Source organism: Sceloporus occidentalis, unplaced genomic scaffold, assembly GCF_023333645.1.
Source record: "Sceloporus occidentalis isolate IW3139 unplaced genomic scaffold, rSceOcc1.0.p SCAF_1, whole genome shotgun sequence".
Taxonomy (NCBI): Eukaryota; Metazoa; Chordata; class Lepidosauria; order Squamata; family Phrynosomatidae; genus Sceloporus; species Sceloporus occidentalis.
This window is the reverse complement of record NW_028316981.1, coordinates 119976387-119992234: the sequence shown is the minus strand read 5'-3', so window position 1 is coordinate 119992234 and position 15848 is coordinate 119976387. Positions and strand designations below refer to the sequence as shown.

Genomic DNA, 15848 nt, shown 5'->3' with positions numbered 1-15848 from the left:
CCTGAGAAGGTGATGGGACAGAGAGGAGGCCTTCTTGGTGGCTGCTCCCACACTTTGGAACTCTCTCCCCAAAGAGGCTAGGATGGCCCAGTCCTGTTGTTCTTCCATCGACAATTAAAACCTTTTTGTGCCCCAGGGCTTTATTACACTGGGAGACATTCTTCAGATAGCCTGGACTCAAGCCATATAGGGCTTTTGTGCTCAGTGTTATGGAATCCTGGGATTTGCAGTTTGTTGTGACACCAGAGTGCTCTGACAGAGAAGGCTAAATATCTCATAAAACTACAGTTCCCAGAATTCCATAGCACTGAGCCATGGCAGTTAAAATGGTGTCAGACTGCATATTTCTGCAGTGCAGATGCAGCCAGAGTGAGAGACAAAGGAGTATGCTCCCTCCCCCCAATTTGAGCCTGTAGCTTGTTTTAAGAGTAAACCCAAAATGTTGTACCTGAGAAATTCTGTCTCCACATTGCTAAAAATTTGATGAGAACTAATTCATTAAAAAAATAATTAATAACCAATTTTAAAGAACAGTGATTAAATTTTGCATCTTGAAATTTAGAGTTCTGGAGTTTTTTTCTTTTCCACTCCCCCGTTATTCTCTGCAGGCTCTGGAAAGTGTAATCTTTCTAATAGCTCAGGAAGGTGAATAAGTATATATAGTCATAACTACATGTCTCTGTTTATGTGTGCTGTGCAAGCTGAACTATATGTCTATATAAAATGTCATGCAGACTTCTAAAAGTCTAGTATGCAAGGTGCTTCTACCTCTGAGAGGACAGACAAGGCAACTCACTATGATTATAACAGTCACATGGCCAGAATGTTGTGTAAGAGCTGCTTCTCACTTTATATTTCATTTTTGAGGGGGTACCTTGAACAAAACCTAGTAAGAACAAATAATTTGACTTCACTAATTTGACGACTTCTTATGGTTTCTTGGGCATGCTTCATTTCAAATTTATCTTTTTTATTTTAAACTGCTTTTTAAAAAATAATAAACTGCTTAACTGCAAGAATGATTATATATCAAATTGTTGATGCTCAGGATTAAATTGTGTGGGTTAGAAATCCCACACTAATCGAAAACCGCCCCCAGGAAGGCACACAAGCAGAATGGGTTTATCTGCTTGGAAAGCTTTATAGCTTTAAAATTACAGGATTGTAAATTACACTGGAACTCCATCAGTCTGCACAGTCAGGCCTGTGATGTTACCTTTTCTCCCTTGCAGATGAGCCCAGTCCTTCTCCTCTTGACGTTCCTACCATAACAGGTCGCAGGAAGGAATCCTGGTAAGTATTGAAATTTCTGGAGGAAGAATTACTATGTTGGGCATTTTTAATCTCTATGGGCCAGTTCCCAAGGTCTTTCATTTGTACTGGAACATCAAGCTTAGTATAATACCATTCAGTGTAACATGTGTGCCTTCGCCCATGTAATCCTTCCTGGAAAATTTCCCTAGCCTCTCTTTGAATTGGGTCATGCCCAAGTCAGTCATGTTTGCTCTTCAAGTCATTGAATCAGTTTGAAAAAACATATTCCTTATACTTGATCACTGATCCTAGGCATCTTTATCTAGAATTCACTTCTGTGGGTATTACTGAGATTTGTGAGAAAGGTACAGAGCAGAGGTAGGCAACCCATTGTCCTCCAATGTTATTGGTTGTAGCTTCCATCATTTGAGAACCACTGGTCTAGATAAGCACTGTGGTAGTTGAGGAGGTAGATTAATCCTTTCTTCCTTGTACCATTTTCTTACCTAAAAACATCCCACTACTATTTTCCCTAAAAAATTTGTTTGCTGAAAGCTGGCGAGAGATGGTGATTATGGAATCTATGAAGGGACAATGGAAGTGTTAAATAGAAAAAGCGTTATCTAGCTATGAATAGTGAAAAACATAACAAAACATTTAGTAATGCATTCAAAGAGGGCTTATAAATTGGCTTATATCTATGGAAGCTCATGTGAAAATAAAAACCAGTTAATCTTAAAAGTGATGCCACATTTCTTCCCCCCTTCCCACTTCCTTTTTATATTGCAAGAGACTTAACATGGCTACTTGTTTGAAAACTTTCCATTTACATCATGCAAAAGTAGAATGGGCACTGAAGAGACATTTCTGCAAAAGGATAAGTCAAAAAGTAGTTGTTTTCAGTTGGCTTGAGCCTTCAGTGTTGCATCTGCTGCTGTGGCCAGGAACAATGGTTCTTCCAGAACTGATGCTAGTTGTATTGTTGCGAGAAGCATGCAGGGAGATGTGAGCAGACATTGGGAATAAACAAGCACATCAGTTTTCCACACATCTGCTAAGACAAATGCATGATCTTATCTGTGATTTTAAGCAATAATGTCTTCATAATCCATGATTATAAACATGTGTGTCCTTTTTAAAGTTACAGTTAAATAAATGTTAGCTAATATGTGTTGACTGTTCTCATTTCAGCAGCAAGACAGAACACCGGTTAAAATTCAGGAAAGGCTCTTACAAAGCAGATTCAAGAAGATCAGCAGATCAAAGAAGCATGACTGTTTTGTGGGATGGCTCTACACAGGAGACAGTGGGTAGTGTCTCCAAAGAAGAAAGCACTTTAGAAAGACTCCCTGGTTTGAAGGATTCAGAGAGCACTGAGGAAGTTGCATGGCAAAATCCTTCTTACTCAAAGGAACCCACTTCTGCAGTGGAATCTAACATTATGAAAACTGTGCAAATGAATACTGATGATCTAGAAGGGGAGCTTGAGCACCTAGAACCTGGCATGGCAGCTGGGGAAGCTTCACCACCACTGGCTGGTGCACATACTGTTAGTGGGGATGAACGATTCCATAGCAATGAACCAAAGCAGCTAGACTCTTTCAGCAAAGAGCACTTAGACAGAAGGCAAGAGATGGAAAAGAAGGGCTTTCAGAGGTTTGACTGGCTTTCTGAGCACAATGAAGGGCTTGATCCTCTCTACAGAAATATAAATAAGCCAGCAGATGTAGCAACAAACCTTTCTGTCAAAGGACAGTCGGCTCGAGAAGCTTCTTTGTTGGCTCTGCCAGTATTTAGAAGAATGCTAAATCCTCATCTAAGTAAAGCTAAGACTGCTGAAAGTGCACCCTCCCCCAGGATGGGGCAGGCAATGGACTCTGATTTAGGTGATGTAAATTCTGTCAACACAGCTGAGTGGGCATTGCAGGCATCAGGGGTTCAAACCACTACGGACCTGGCTGTCCGTAAACATACTTGGAGCATTAGGGGCAGAGATACTGTGGAACATGTTCCTCTGAGGTCTGCAGATTCTCCTTCCTGCAGTACCTATGATGATGAGTCGAGGCCATATTCATGCAATCTCCTGCTGGAGGAACAGGGGAAAGATGATGTAGGCCAGGAGGAGGACCCCACTGTATACACATGTATTGAGTGCAGCATCTATTTTAAGATGAAGGAACATTTGATGGATCACATGCTTCAGCATAACAGAGGACTAGGTCTGGATCAAAGCAGAGAGGGTGCTGGAGATCAGTGTCAGTTGACCTGTAATGAATGTGGATGGGCTTTTGGGGACATTGCTTCTCTAGAGCAGCACAGGAGACTACATCAGGAGTCGCGAGAAAAAATCATTGAGGAAATTCAGAAGCTGAATGAATTTCCAGATGAAGGCCGTGATGCTAGGCTACAGTGCCCAAAATGTGTGTTTGGAACGAACTCCTCTAAGGTGTTTGTCCAGCATGCAAAAATGCATGTCAGGGAGAGGAAAGACCAAGGCTTGAAACATGTGAACTTGTTTGATAATTCTGGTGGTAGTGAACCAAGAGACAGCTCCATGCACAACATATACAGACACTTCAGGCCAAATGAGCATTCATCTCAAATGGCACACGTGCACAGTAGCAACAAAGGTCATAGCACTTGCATGCTTTGTAGCTTTCCTGCCCCGAATGATAATATTTTAAAAGAACACATGAAATATACTCATTCACACTTGCCCTGGAACACAGAGACTTTTGAAGCAGATATGAACCAGCCTGGAACTAGTAAGGATACCTACAGCCCTACCAGGTCCAGTCAATTTTCAGAAAGTGATTATTTGAATAAAGCAGACAGACTCTTTCCCCATTCTCACTGTGAGATCATTTCCCCCTATGACTCTCCCCCTGCCTTTCCAGGGGGCCATCAGAGACTTAATAAAAGCAATGGCACTAATAAAAAAGAAATTCCGAAGCCTGGCTTTCGGGCCAGGAAACGAGCTCCCTATAGCTCCTCACAGAAGATCTTGGAGATGTCCTCTCTTACCTCAACAAATGCTTATTCTCCACATGCTCTAAAAGAAATGAGGAATAAAAGCACAGTGCTGTCACTTGATTCTGAGAGGGAGAGCGCCAAAAGCCATCCAGGTGTGTTAGAAGAACTCCATCACAAGTGGTTACCCATAAATGATGTTAGGAGTATGGAAGAAGAATTCCCCTTAGCAACAGAAATACAGTTAGCAGAGAATAGATACTTCAGGCCCTTTGCTATTCCTCAGTCTGCCTTGGACCTCAAAAGGACTTTCATGGGCACTTTGAAGGCAATAGATTTTTCAGTAGCCTCAGCAGGACAGCAGCACCAGTTACGTCAGATGGTTCCTATTGTTATTGTTGAGGAAATTTATCTTTATCGCAGAAAGGTGAAACGACCCAAGATGAAAACTCTCAAGAAAAAGGTGTTGCCTTCCTCCCGAGAGTTTGGCATGGATGAGTCCCTTCCCTTAGGTGTCTTCCTATTAGATTCCTCTCTAGAAGGATCTCTAGAACTGGGTAACCTTCTGGATGCAGATTCGCCGATGTTGAAGAATGAGGAGAGGAAATGCCCATACTGTCCTGACAGGTTCCACAATGGGATTGGCCTAGCCAATCACGTGCGGGGCCACCTGAACAGGGTGGGTGTGAGCTACAATGTCCGTCACTTCATCTCTGCAGAAGAAGTGAAAGCTATTGAGCAAAAATTTTCCTTCCAAAAGAAGAAGAAAAAAGGTAGTATGTATTCAATTTATATATTTTTGCCATTTTTAAAATATTTTTTATTCTTTTGAAGATGGGTATGTATGTTCCCCTATATTTTCTCTCACAAGCAAATACTACAGGTTCCTGGTGATGGCTGTTACGGTGTTGTGTGTTTAATCACATTATCTAGAGGGTGGCATATGGATGTATTTATTTGCATGTGCTTTGTGATTTATCATGACACTTATTGTTGTTCGTTTTGTTTTGTTTTTACAGTTGCAAACTTTGATCCGAGTACTTTCAGTTTAATGAGATGTGAATTCTGTGGGGCAGGCTTTGACACACGTGCAGGCTTATCCAGCCATGCCAGGGCCCACTTGAGGGATTTTGGTATCACCAACTGGGAGCTTACCATCTCACCAATTAACATCTTGAAGGAGCTATTGGCCAATTCTTCAGAACATCCTATGCTTCAATCTGCACTAGGAACTGATCCTTCATCTCCAAATCAAGACAGAGAGATGCTTGGCTTTAGGCCCTGCAAAAGCACAACCCCTTTATCTGAATGCAGCTTTTCACAATCACCTTTCTCCCCATTCCCTCCTTCCTGGGGAGATGAGCCCATGCAGTCCTTCAGAGATGGTAAGCAGTTTTTAAACTTTACATGCATCTTGGAAATAGTGCTAATAAAAAATAAGCATTCTGGGTCCTTTACTCTCTTTGATGATAACCTTTACAAAATAACATGATTAAATGATAGTGTTTGGTGTAAAGATAAACAGAAATACATTTTCTCCCCTATGGGTAAAATGTAGAATTCATGTCTTTCCTAGGAGCCCACTAAGTGGTAGACCTTAATGTGCCAGTGGGAGGATCTACCACTCCACCAGCTATCCAATTCATGTCTAATGAAGAGGCAGCTAAATCCTTCCTGATTGTTACAAGCTGGCTAAAACAAAGAAAGGGAGGCAGCATGGAAAATTATAAAGAAAATCTATCTAAAGAGATAGATTTAGTTAAGTTAAAGGTTAGTCCCTTGACATGAATGTCTAGTTGTAACTGACTGTAGGGGGCAGTGCTCATCTCCATTTCTAAGCTGAAGAGCCAGCTAGGTTGAAAGAAGCTGGGACTAGTGATAGGAGCTCACCCCATCATGCAGCACCTGGGCCTCAAACTGCCAACCTTACGATCATCAGAACTGGTGTCTTAAGCACTAAGCCAAGACTCTGGGAAAGGCAGGCTTCTGTGGAAGGTGGTGGTGAGGACCGGGCCCTGCAGAGTGTAACACAGGTGAGAAGGATAGAATCCAGCTTCTTGTCCTTGGCATCAGGATATTGGGCCCAGTTTTTAAGTGACCAGTGGCGCTGTAATGTCCAAATCAGAAAGTGGCATTTATTCTCCCTGTAGTTTATAAATTATATATCATGTATATAACATAACATGTTTTCTCCAGTCATTGCACCAAGCATGCCTCAAAACTGATACTTATTTAGAGGGGAAAAATAAAATCCCATGATGTCATGTCCTTGGCTGAATGTGATATATCGTGTTTCAGCCAGCCTATTCTGATTTTGGTTGTTTTGTTCACAACAGTGACAATTTACAATCTTAACATTAGATTTTTGTCTATGGTGCTTGTCTGCCCTGGCATATTTCTGAGGATTTCAGATTGACAGAGCTTCCATGTGACAGAGTTGGACTACAGTCATGAGAAATAACAGAATTCACTGACATTACTTCAGTTTAAGTATGAGCCATGTATGTGTTCACAGCTTTAAAAGGATAGATATTTTCATTCATCATACCATTCCCAGTACCATCATAACTTTGTATTGTACAGATATGTTTAGAAAACAAGCTTGTTTCTATACCAGCAGCGTTAAGTCAGTGTGAAGTCTGAACCTCACTGGAATCATGGGGCACCATTTGACATACTCTTTAGAAAATGACTCATGTCTTACCTATAATTCCAACAGAAGGACAGTTAGCAATTATTCCTACCTTGTGGCTTTGGGAATGAAGGAAGAATGTATGTAATCTTTTCACCTGCTTATGCATTGATGTGTACTCCCCATCCCACTGCTGTTAGAATGCCTTTCCTCTGAGTTATTGTTATACAGTTTGCACCACTGACATTGAGAGCCAGTGCAGTGCAGTGGTTTGAGTGTTGAACTACAGCTGTGGAGACCAGGATTTGATTCCCAGCTTGGCCATAAAATTCACTAGGTGACCTGGGGCAAGTCATACCCCCTCAGCCTCAGGGGAAGGCAATGACAACCCCCCTCTGAACAAATCTTGTCAAGAAAACACCATGGGAGATTCAACTTAGGGTTGCCGCAAGTCAGAAACAACTTGAAGGTACACAACAACAAAACACCTATCATTAAAGGTTTCAGATATGATACTGACATATATACAGTATAATATGTAATGATATAAGAGCAAGAGAAAATAATCTAATTTGTGGCCTATACTAGCATGTGTGTTAGTGGCTTTTTGGCACTCTGTATGCGAGATATTTCAGCACTTTGCTAAAGGGCTACTTAGTTGCTTCAGGGTATACTTGACCAGTCTGGCAAGGTTCATTTGTTCAATATAAAAAGGCATTGTTTCTGAGGCAGCTAGGGAATGTCTAAGGCTACCCACCATGGCATTGTGGTTCCCTTTACAAAGGGGCAGGCAGCTAGATGTCCTCATGGAAAGGTTGTAAATGTACTCTCAATAGATTACATTCTTTTATGCTGTCAGTCATCCTTTGTATTATTTATTTATTTACTTACTTACTTAGATTACTTTTACCCTGTTCTTCAGCAACAGATGCTCTCAGAGTGGCTTAAAGGTAAAAGGTAAAGGTTTCCCCTTTGACAAGATGGTCTAGTCAGGTCTGACTGTAGGCTGTGGTGCTCATCTCTGTTACTAAGCCGAGGGAGCCAGCATTGTCAAAGACGATTCCATGGTCATGTGGTCAGAATGACTAAAATGGAACACTGTTACCTTCCCTTAAAAGTGGTGCCTATTTATCTAATTGCACTTTTTACATTTTTTTTTAATTTTTAAAATTTATTTTATTGAAATACAAACCATAGACAAACATAATTTAAATCATACACATAACAAAACTAAATCAAATTAACATATAAAGTCCTTACCTTCTAAATATTAAAACCTATTCTCTTTATCAACAAACTTCTCTTCTATCCATTCTTTCTCTTTCCCTTTTTCTCTCCAATCCTTTCTTTCATTCATATCTCCTCTTCACTTTACCAACTGTCTTCACTTACATTAACCCTCTTACACATACTAAAACTTTCTTACTTCTTCCTCCTGCCAATCATTCTGACTTCAAAACATATAAACATATAACTAACCCTAACTAATTATACAATCAGACTCCTATTTCTAACTATATGATCAACATAAAACACAAAGCTTCCTATCTTGTACACGGGAATAATCTTTAACATTTCATTTGTAATCCTTATTATCTACTTATTTGTTCACTATAGTCTGTTTGCTACATATTACTAAACGCTTCCAAGCAAAACTCTAGTTTCGTACTATTTCTTCATGGCCATTTTAACATTTTTAGCTCTGTCATATTAATTACATTCACATTAAGTTAATTTAATCTATGAAGCCTTCTACAAAAAGTTCTTTCTTTTCTTGATGTAGGAAAGTTATCACACTTTCCCATTCCTTAAAGAAGTCTTCCATGCTTTCATTGTTTAACAATCTTGTCAGTTTGTCCATTCCGGCCAGTTCATAGATTTTATCTATCCACTCTCCTAATTCTGGGGTGTTTTCTTCTTTCCACCTTCGCGCCAAAACCATCCTTGCTGCAGTGATCAAATGAAATATTATTATTCCATAATCTTTTTCTAATTTGCCATCCATTATATTAAGTAGATAAATTTCGGGTTTAAATTCCAGTTTAATTTTTAACATTTTCCCAATTGAATTATGAATTTCATGCCAATATTTTTGAATTATCGGACAAGACCACCAACATTGAAAAAACGTTCCTTTTTCTTTCGAACATTTCCAACATTTATCTTTTGTTCCATATATTTTTGCCAATTTATCTGGTGTAATATACCACCTATAGAACATTTTGTAATAATTCTCCTTAATATTTTGACTTCTAGTATACTTTAAACGTTTATTCCACATATACTCCCATTGATTTAATTCTATATTACGTCCTATATTTTGTGCCCAAGTTATCATATTATTTTTAATTACTTCTTTTTCTAGTTATATTTTCAGTAAAAATTTGTAAAGTTTGGAAAGTAAGCCTTTATTTTCTATTTTTAATAGTTTCTCCAATTCTGTTTCATCTTCCACGAACTTCCCCTCCCTCTGATCTATTTTGAATCTTTCTTTTAGTTGCCACTTTAGATACCAATGTATTTTATAATTCTGATCCCGGAATTCTTCTTCAGTCTTAAATCTATAAGTTTCCCCATCTTTTATCAACAAGTCTTTATATTTCAACCAATCCTTTACCAATCCTTTCTCTCTCCAAAGAAATGCTTCCTGTGGGGAGGTTTCTAATGTAATTGGTTCACCAATTTTTTTCCTTACTTTCTTCCAAATCCACAATAACGGCTTCCTTATACAGTGATTGTTAAATTCCTTGTCAATTTTCTCTTTATTATAGTATAAATAGGCATGCCAACCGAAAGTTAATTTCTCTCCCTCTAATCTCAGTAATTTTCTATCTTTTAACTTTAACCAATCCTTAATCCACATCAAACACGTGGCTTGAAAGTAAATTTTTAAGTCTGGAACAGAGAGGCCTCCTCTTTCTTTAGAATCTTGAAGTATTTTCATTCTAACCCTTGTTTTTTTTCCCCATCCATATAAATTTAGACAAGTCTTTTTGCCAATTTTGTATTAATTTCTCTTTTTGTATTATTGGAATTGTTTGGTATAAAAAAAGAATCTTTGGTAATATATTCATTTTAATACACGCTATTCTTCCTAATAGTGATAATTTTAAAGATTTCCAATTTTCTAGATCTTTTTTAATTTGGCTCCATAATTTATTATAGTTATTTTTATGGGAATAATAAACTTTATTAAGTTTTACATAATCACTATATACAAATAAATTTTCCATAAATATATATATGCTTGATTCTTCATTTTTATCTTGTTTCACTTCCTGTCTTCAACAGAATTTCTTTGGGTTCTTCTTGAATCCAACTGTTTCTTGCCCAGTTTCCAATACAATAATAGAAAGAATGAAAAGTAAATACCAAAATTAACATCCATCAATCTCTTTCCCTTTCTAATTGTACTCCTACCTGTATTCTCCACAATCTATTTTCATAAACATCTCTTAACCTTGATCTCCTTCTACATATATTTTCACAATTCTGGTCTTCACATATCTCCTCTATTTACTTTATGTATTAACCGCAAACCAGCCTTTGTCTAAACACCATCTTTTCTCTAGGAATGTCGTTATTTGTGTCCATTCCTTTTCAATCCTATCTCTTTTCTTATCCTCTATAACACATGAGAGTATATCAAGTTTCCTTATTTCATTTAATTTCCGTAGCCATTCATCTACCCCAAGGACGTAGCCAGGATTTTGGGAAGGGGGGGGTCAAGACTAAGTGCCACCATTTTGAGAGGCTAAGAGCCCCCCCCCCCAAGACACAAAAAGAGGGTCGAGCGTTTACCCTCGACACCTTGATGGCACCACTTTAACTTCCATTATGGCTTCGTGCAATGGAATCTTGGGAACTGTAGTTGAGTCATCTGTCAGGTGCCACAACAAACTACAAATCCCAGCATTTCACAACATGGAGCCAAGGGCAGTTAAAGTGGCATCAAACTGGATTATTTTTTCAGTGCAGATGCAAATTGAGTCTTTCCTCTGAAGGTGTTTACATCAGATAAATTCAGCTCGATAAAGCAAAGTGCAGCTGCTCATGCAATGAGCGGCAGCCACTCTGTTCATGCTCAGAGACACTCTGCTCATGCTTTGAGACACTGTATTCCAACATCTGAGCTGAGCTACGAACCCAGGCTGCATCCACACATTTCATTCCCACTTCCAAGAGGGATTTTTAATTTTGACACACACACACACACACACACACACACCTTTTAATTCCAAGATCTATCTATCTATCTATCTATCTAATCTATCTATCTATCTATCTATCTATCTATCTATCATAATTTTTAATTCCAAGCCATTATAGGTTCCTTTCTTTTTATAATAAACAAACCCCTTTAAGAGAATCCTATTTTGGGAGAAAGGCAGGGTATAAAATCAATCAATAAAAAATTATAGCGCAATAGTCCATCAGTGCATGGTTTGCACTATAAGACTTTATACCTTTATACATTTAAAAACAATTAAAATCACAGTAGGCTCAGAGTGCTATAGAATCATGGAATCATAGAGTTAGAAGAGACCCCTAGAAGGGCCATCCAGTCCAACCCCATTCTGCCATGCAGGAACTCCCAGTCAAAGCATCCTCAACAAATTATGTAATGGAGGTGTCCATCTACATTGTAGAAAGATATACTATAGCCTTATTAGACTGCAGTTCCCAGCAGTCTGTGGTGCTCCTCTTTTTTGTTGTTGCAAAAATCCAGAAATGACTGTTTTTGAAAACATGAGTCCATTCTCAGGAGAAATGTCCAGAGTAGAGTCTGAGTCTCCTTTCTCTGGATTTTCAAAACCCCAAACTGACCCTGAGAACATCTGGTCTGACCCCCAACTCAAGGAAACTTGGAAATCCTGAAGGTTTAGATCAATGACTGAATTATTGAATTATACAAGGAATAGTGGTCTCAGGGTTTTGCTGAAGCTCAGTATGCAGAAGCACAACATTATTTTAAAAATATTGTGCATTAAATTACCTTCAGTCTATGTCTATGAGATGCATATGAGACATACATGGATCCCATCTCCCAGTATATCCCATTAGACATACTGTATAAAAATATACCAAACTCTGAAAAACTCCAAACTCCAAAATACATCTAATCCTCAGCATTTTGGGTAAGGGATATTATTATTATTATTATTATTATTATTATTATTATTATTATTATACTATATTGTACATGGATATAACAGCTAAAAGTTAGAAGTCACCTTTTCTTTCTTTTATATTTCCTTTTAGAAGCTTCCTTCCTTCCTTTTTTCTTTCTTCCTTTCTCCCCTTCCTCTTCCTCCCTTTCTTTTCCTTCTTTTCTTCAGTTCTCCCTCCCTCTTATTCTTCCTTCCTTTTTTCCCTTCCTTCCCTTCTTCTTCCACCTGGGGAGGAGGAGGAGGAGGAGGAGGAGGAGGAGGAGTGGAAGCCGGACTCTGAAGGAAACGAAAGCGAAAGGAGTCACAGGGACTCCATCTCTCTCTCTCTCCCCCCCCCTCTCTCTCCCCCTCGTTCAAGCTCCTTCCTCCTCCCTCCCCCCTCCATTAAAGCCACGGAGCAGAGGGAAAAGGGGAACTTTTGTTTTGTCTTTCCTCTGTTCCCTCGCCGTGGTTTTAATGGAGGGGAGGGGGGAGGAAGGAGCTTGAACGCCCCAGGGCCTGATGGGGGGGTTCCGACCCCCCCAAACCCCCCCCCCCGGCTACGTCCTTGTCTACCCTCAGTTTCTCCCTTGATTTCCAATATTTAGCTATAATCAATCTCGCTAATGTTATCATATATAGGAATATTCTCCACAATCTACTCTCATCCTCTTTCTTTAAAAAAAAAAAGGTCATATTTAGTAAATATATTTCTGGCTTCTTCTTATAACTTATTCCAAATATTTGTTGTATTATACCATGTATCTCATCCCAATATTCTTTCACCTTTTCACACTTCCACCACATATATACCATTGATCCTTTTTCTTTTTGACAGTTCCAACATTTATCTGATTCCATTTTCAACATTTTTTTTAATCTGGCAGGTGTATAATACCATCTATTGCTTATCTTCAAAAAGTTTTCCTTTAAATCTTGACATTTTGTAAAGGATTTTGTTCTGTACCAAGCTTTTTCCCAAGCTTCTAAAGGTATTTCATGTCCGAAATCTTTAGCCCAATCTACCATATACTGTTTTATGGGCTCTTTCTCCAGTTCCCTTTCTCTAAACAACTTATAAAACTTAGATTTTTTTCCTTTCCTCCTCCATTATAATCTCATCTATCTCTGTTTTTTTCAATTCTATTCCCCTTGTTTTCATATCCTCCTTAAATCTGGTATACGTTTGATAATAACTATACCAATTAATTTCAATCTTTTCTTTAATAAGTTCCTCTCTTGTTTTCAATATTATCTCTTTCTTTTCATTTACTTTCACTATATCTTTATACCTCAACCAGTTATCATTCATCTCCCATTTACTCGCAAATGCTTCTTGTGTTGATACCCAGCCTGGTAATTTATAATAGAACTTTGTTTTTATCACCTTCCATGTTTCCATTAAAGCTCTTCTTATTGGATTGTTATAAAAATCCTTATTTATATCAGCTTTACTGTACCATAAATACGCATGCCATCCATAACGTAAGTCTGCTCCTTCCAGTTTTAAGACATCTTTTTTTTCCAGCTTTATCCAGTCTTGAATCCAGAGCATGTCACAAGCCCATTTATATAATTTGACATCCGCCATATCACAACCTCCCTTTTCTTTCTTTTCCTTTAGATTATTCCATCTTATCCTTGCCTTACCTCCATTCCAAATAAATTTTCTAAATTCTAAGTTCCATTGGTCCCATATATTATTTTTGACATAGATTGGCAAGTTGGTAAAAAGAAATAATAATTTTGGTATAATATTCATTTTTATAGCATATATTTTGCCTAAGATAGATAAATTTAACTTAGCCCATCTATGCAATTCCTTTTTAATCTTTTCCCAGGTGACCTTATAGTTATTATCAAACAGGTTCATGTTATTATTTGAAATCCATATTCCTACTTTACTTTACTTTGTTCATTACTTCCCATCCAGTTTTTTGCTTCAATATTTCTTTCTCCTTTCCATTTAGATTTTTGGCTATTATCACGGATTTCCCTTTATTAATTTTAAATCCAGATAAATTACCATACCATTTCAGTTCATGCATCACATATTCAATATTATTTATAGGGTTCTCCAAAATCAGGACTAAATCATCAGCGTATGCTTGCACCTTCACTTCACTTCCTTTTATTTTAATTCCTCTTATTCTTTGATTACTTCTAATCTTATTTATCAAAAATTCCAAGACCAAGATGAATAACAGAGGAGACAGCGGACATCCTTGTCTTGTCCCCCTTTCTACTTTAAATTCTTCCGTTAACTATCCATTGATTTTCAATCGTGCAGCTTGATCTTTATAAATTTCTTTAACATTATTCACAAAATTATCTCCCATATCCATAGCTTCCAAAATATTAAACAAGAAATTCCAATTTATACTGTCGAACGCTTTTTCGGCGTCAACGAACAACAGAGCTGCTTTCCTTTCATTATGCATATTATAATAATCCAGAGTATTGATTATGGTCCTAATATTATTTCTAATCTGCCTTCCTGGCAAGAAACCGTTTTGTTCCTTTCCTATTTTCCCTTTTAATATATCTTTTAGTCTGCTTGCCCACACAAAAGCAAATATTTTATAATCAACATTCATTAAAGCTATAGGTCTATAATTGCTTATTACTTGTTCATCTTTACCTTCTTTTGGGACTAAAGAAATTATAGTTTTCCCCCAGGAGTCAGGTTTTCCTTCTTTTGTAATTTGGTTATATACTAATCTCATATGTTCAATCAGTTCCATTCCAAATGTTTTATAATACATCGCTGTAAGTCCATCTTCCCCTGGAGATTTATGGTTTTTTAAATTTTTAATTGCTGTTTTCAATTCATCCATTGTAATTTCCTTATTCAATATTTCTTTTTGATCCTTATTTAATTTAAGCTCATTATGTCTATTTATTATTTCTTTTAATTGTGCTTCCTGTATTTGTTTTTCTTTTCTCCCCTCAAACAGATTCTTAAAAAACGTAACAAATGCTTTTTTAATTCTCCCTTGGTTTATTATTATATCATCATTTTGCTTGATCTTAGTAATCATTTTCCTTTCTCTTTCTTTCCTTAGCCTGTTTGCCATCCATCTACTAATTTTATTTGCATTTTCAAATTGATTTTGCCTTATTTCCTTCAATCTCCTTGCTATCTCTTCTGTTATTTTTTTTGTCAATTGTTCTTTTAGAATTCTAATTTCTTTTACTAATTTCTTATTTCCCTTAGATCTTTGTAACTCTTGTTCCTTAATTCTCAGTTTCTTTCTAATTTCTTCCTCTAATTGTCTTTCTTTTCTCCTTAATTCTATTGTTCTTTGTATAAATAAGCCTCTAGCGAACGCTTTGCTAGCGTCCCATACCACTTTCATCCTAATCTCCTTATCAACATTTTCCTTAAAAAACATTTCTAATTCTTTTTTAATTTTGTTTACAAACTCTTGATCCTCCAAAATTTCCTCGCACAGTCTCCATCCTGTATTTCTTTTCCTGCTAATATCCAGTTCTAATTCTATCATATTATGGTCGGACAATATTCTTGGCCATATTTCCATCTTATTAATCTTTGTAGATATTTGCCTTGTTACTAAAAACATATCCAATCTTGAGAGGGATTTATAGACATCAGAAAAAAAAGTATAGCCTTCTTTATCTCCATAACATTGCGTCCACACGTCAATCAAATTAAATTCTTCTTTTAAGTCAAAATAACTTTTTGGGAGAATCCCTTGATTCTTTTTTATTTTTTTCTTCGGTGATTTCCTATCTCTCTGCGGTTTTTCAACACCATTAAAATCCCCCATCACGATTAGATTATTATTATCCAAATCTCTAATAACGTCTGCCAATTCTTT

General features: G+C 37.4%; 1 protein-coding gene across 9 annotated transcripts in view; it reads left to right on the top strand.

Moving 5' to 3' along the window:
• The window catches only part of WIZ (WIZ zinc finger), a 112352-nt gene that overhangs the window by 55779 nt on the left and 40725 nt on the right, over positions 1–15848 (top strand). For 7 of the 9 annotated variants that reach the window (XM_089533647.1, XM_089533694.1, XM_089533666.1 and 4 more), the window contains exons 3-5: positions 1233–1293; positions 2446–5000; positions 5244–5609. In XM_089533647.1, the coding sequence (XP_089389773.1) occupies positions 1233–1293; positions 2446–5000; positions 5244–5609 (2982 nt within the window). The remainder of the gene's footprint in view (positions 1–1232; positions 1294–2445; positions 5001–5243; positions 5610–15848) is intronic. The other 2 variants (XM_089533685.1, XM_089533628.1) reach the window with 2 other exon arrangements.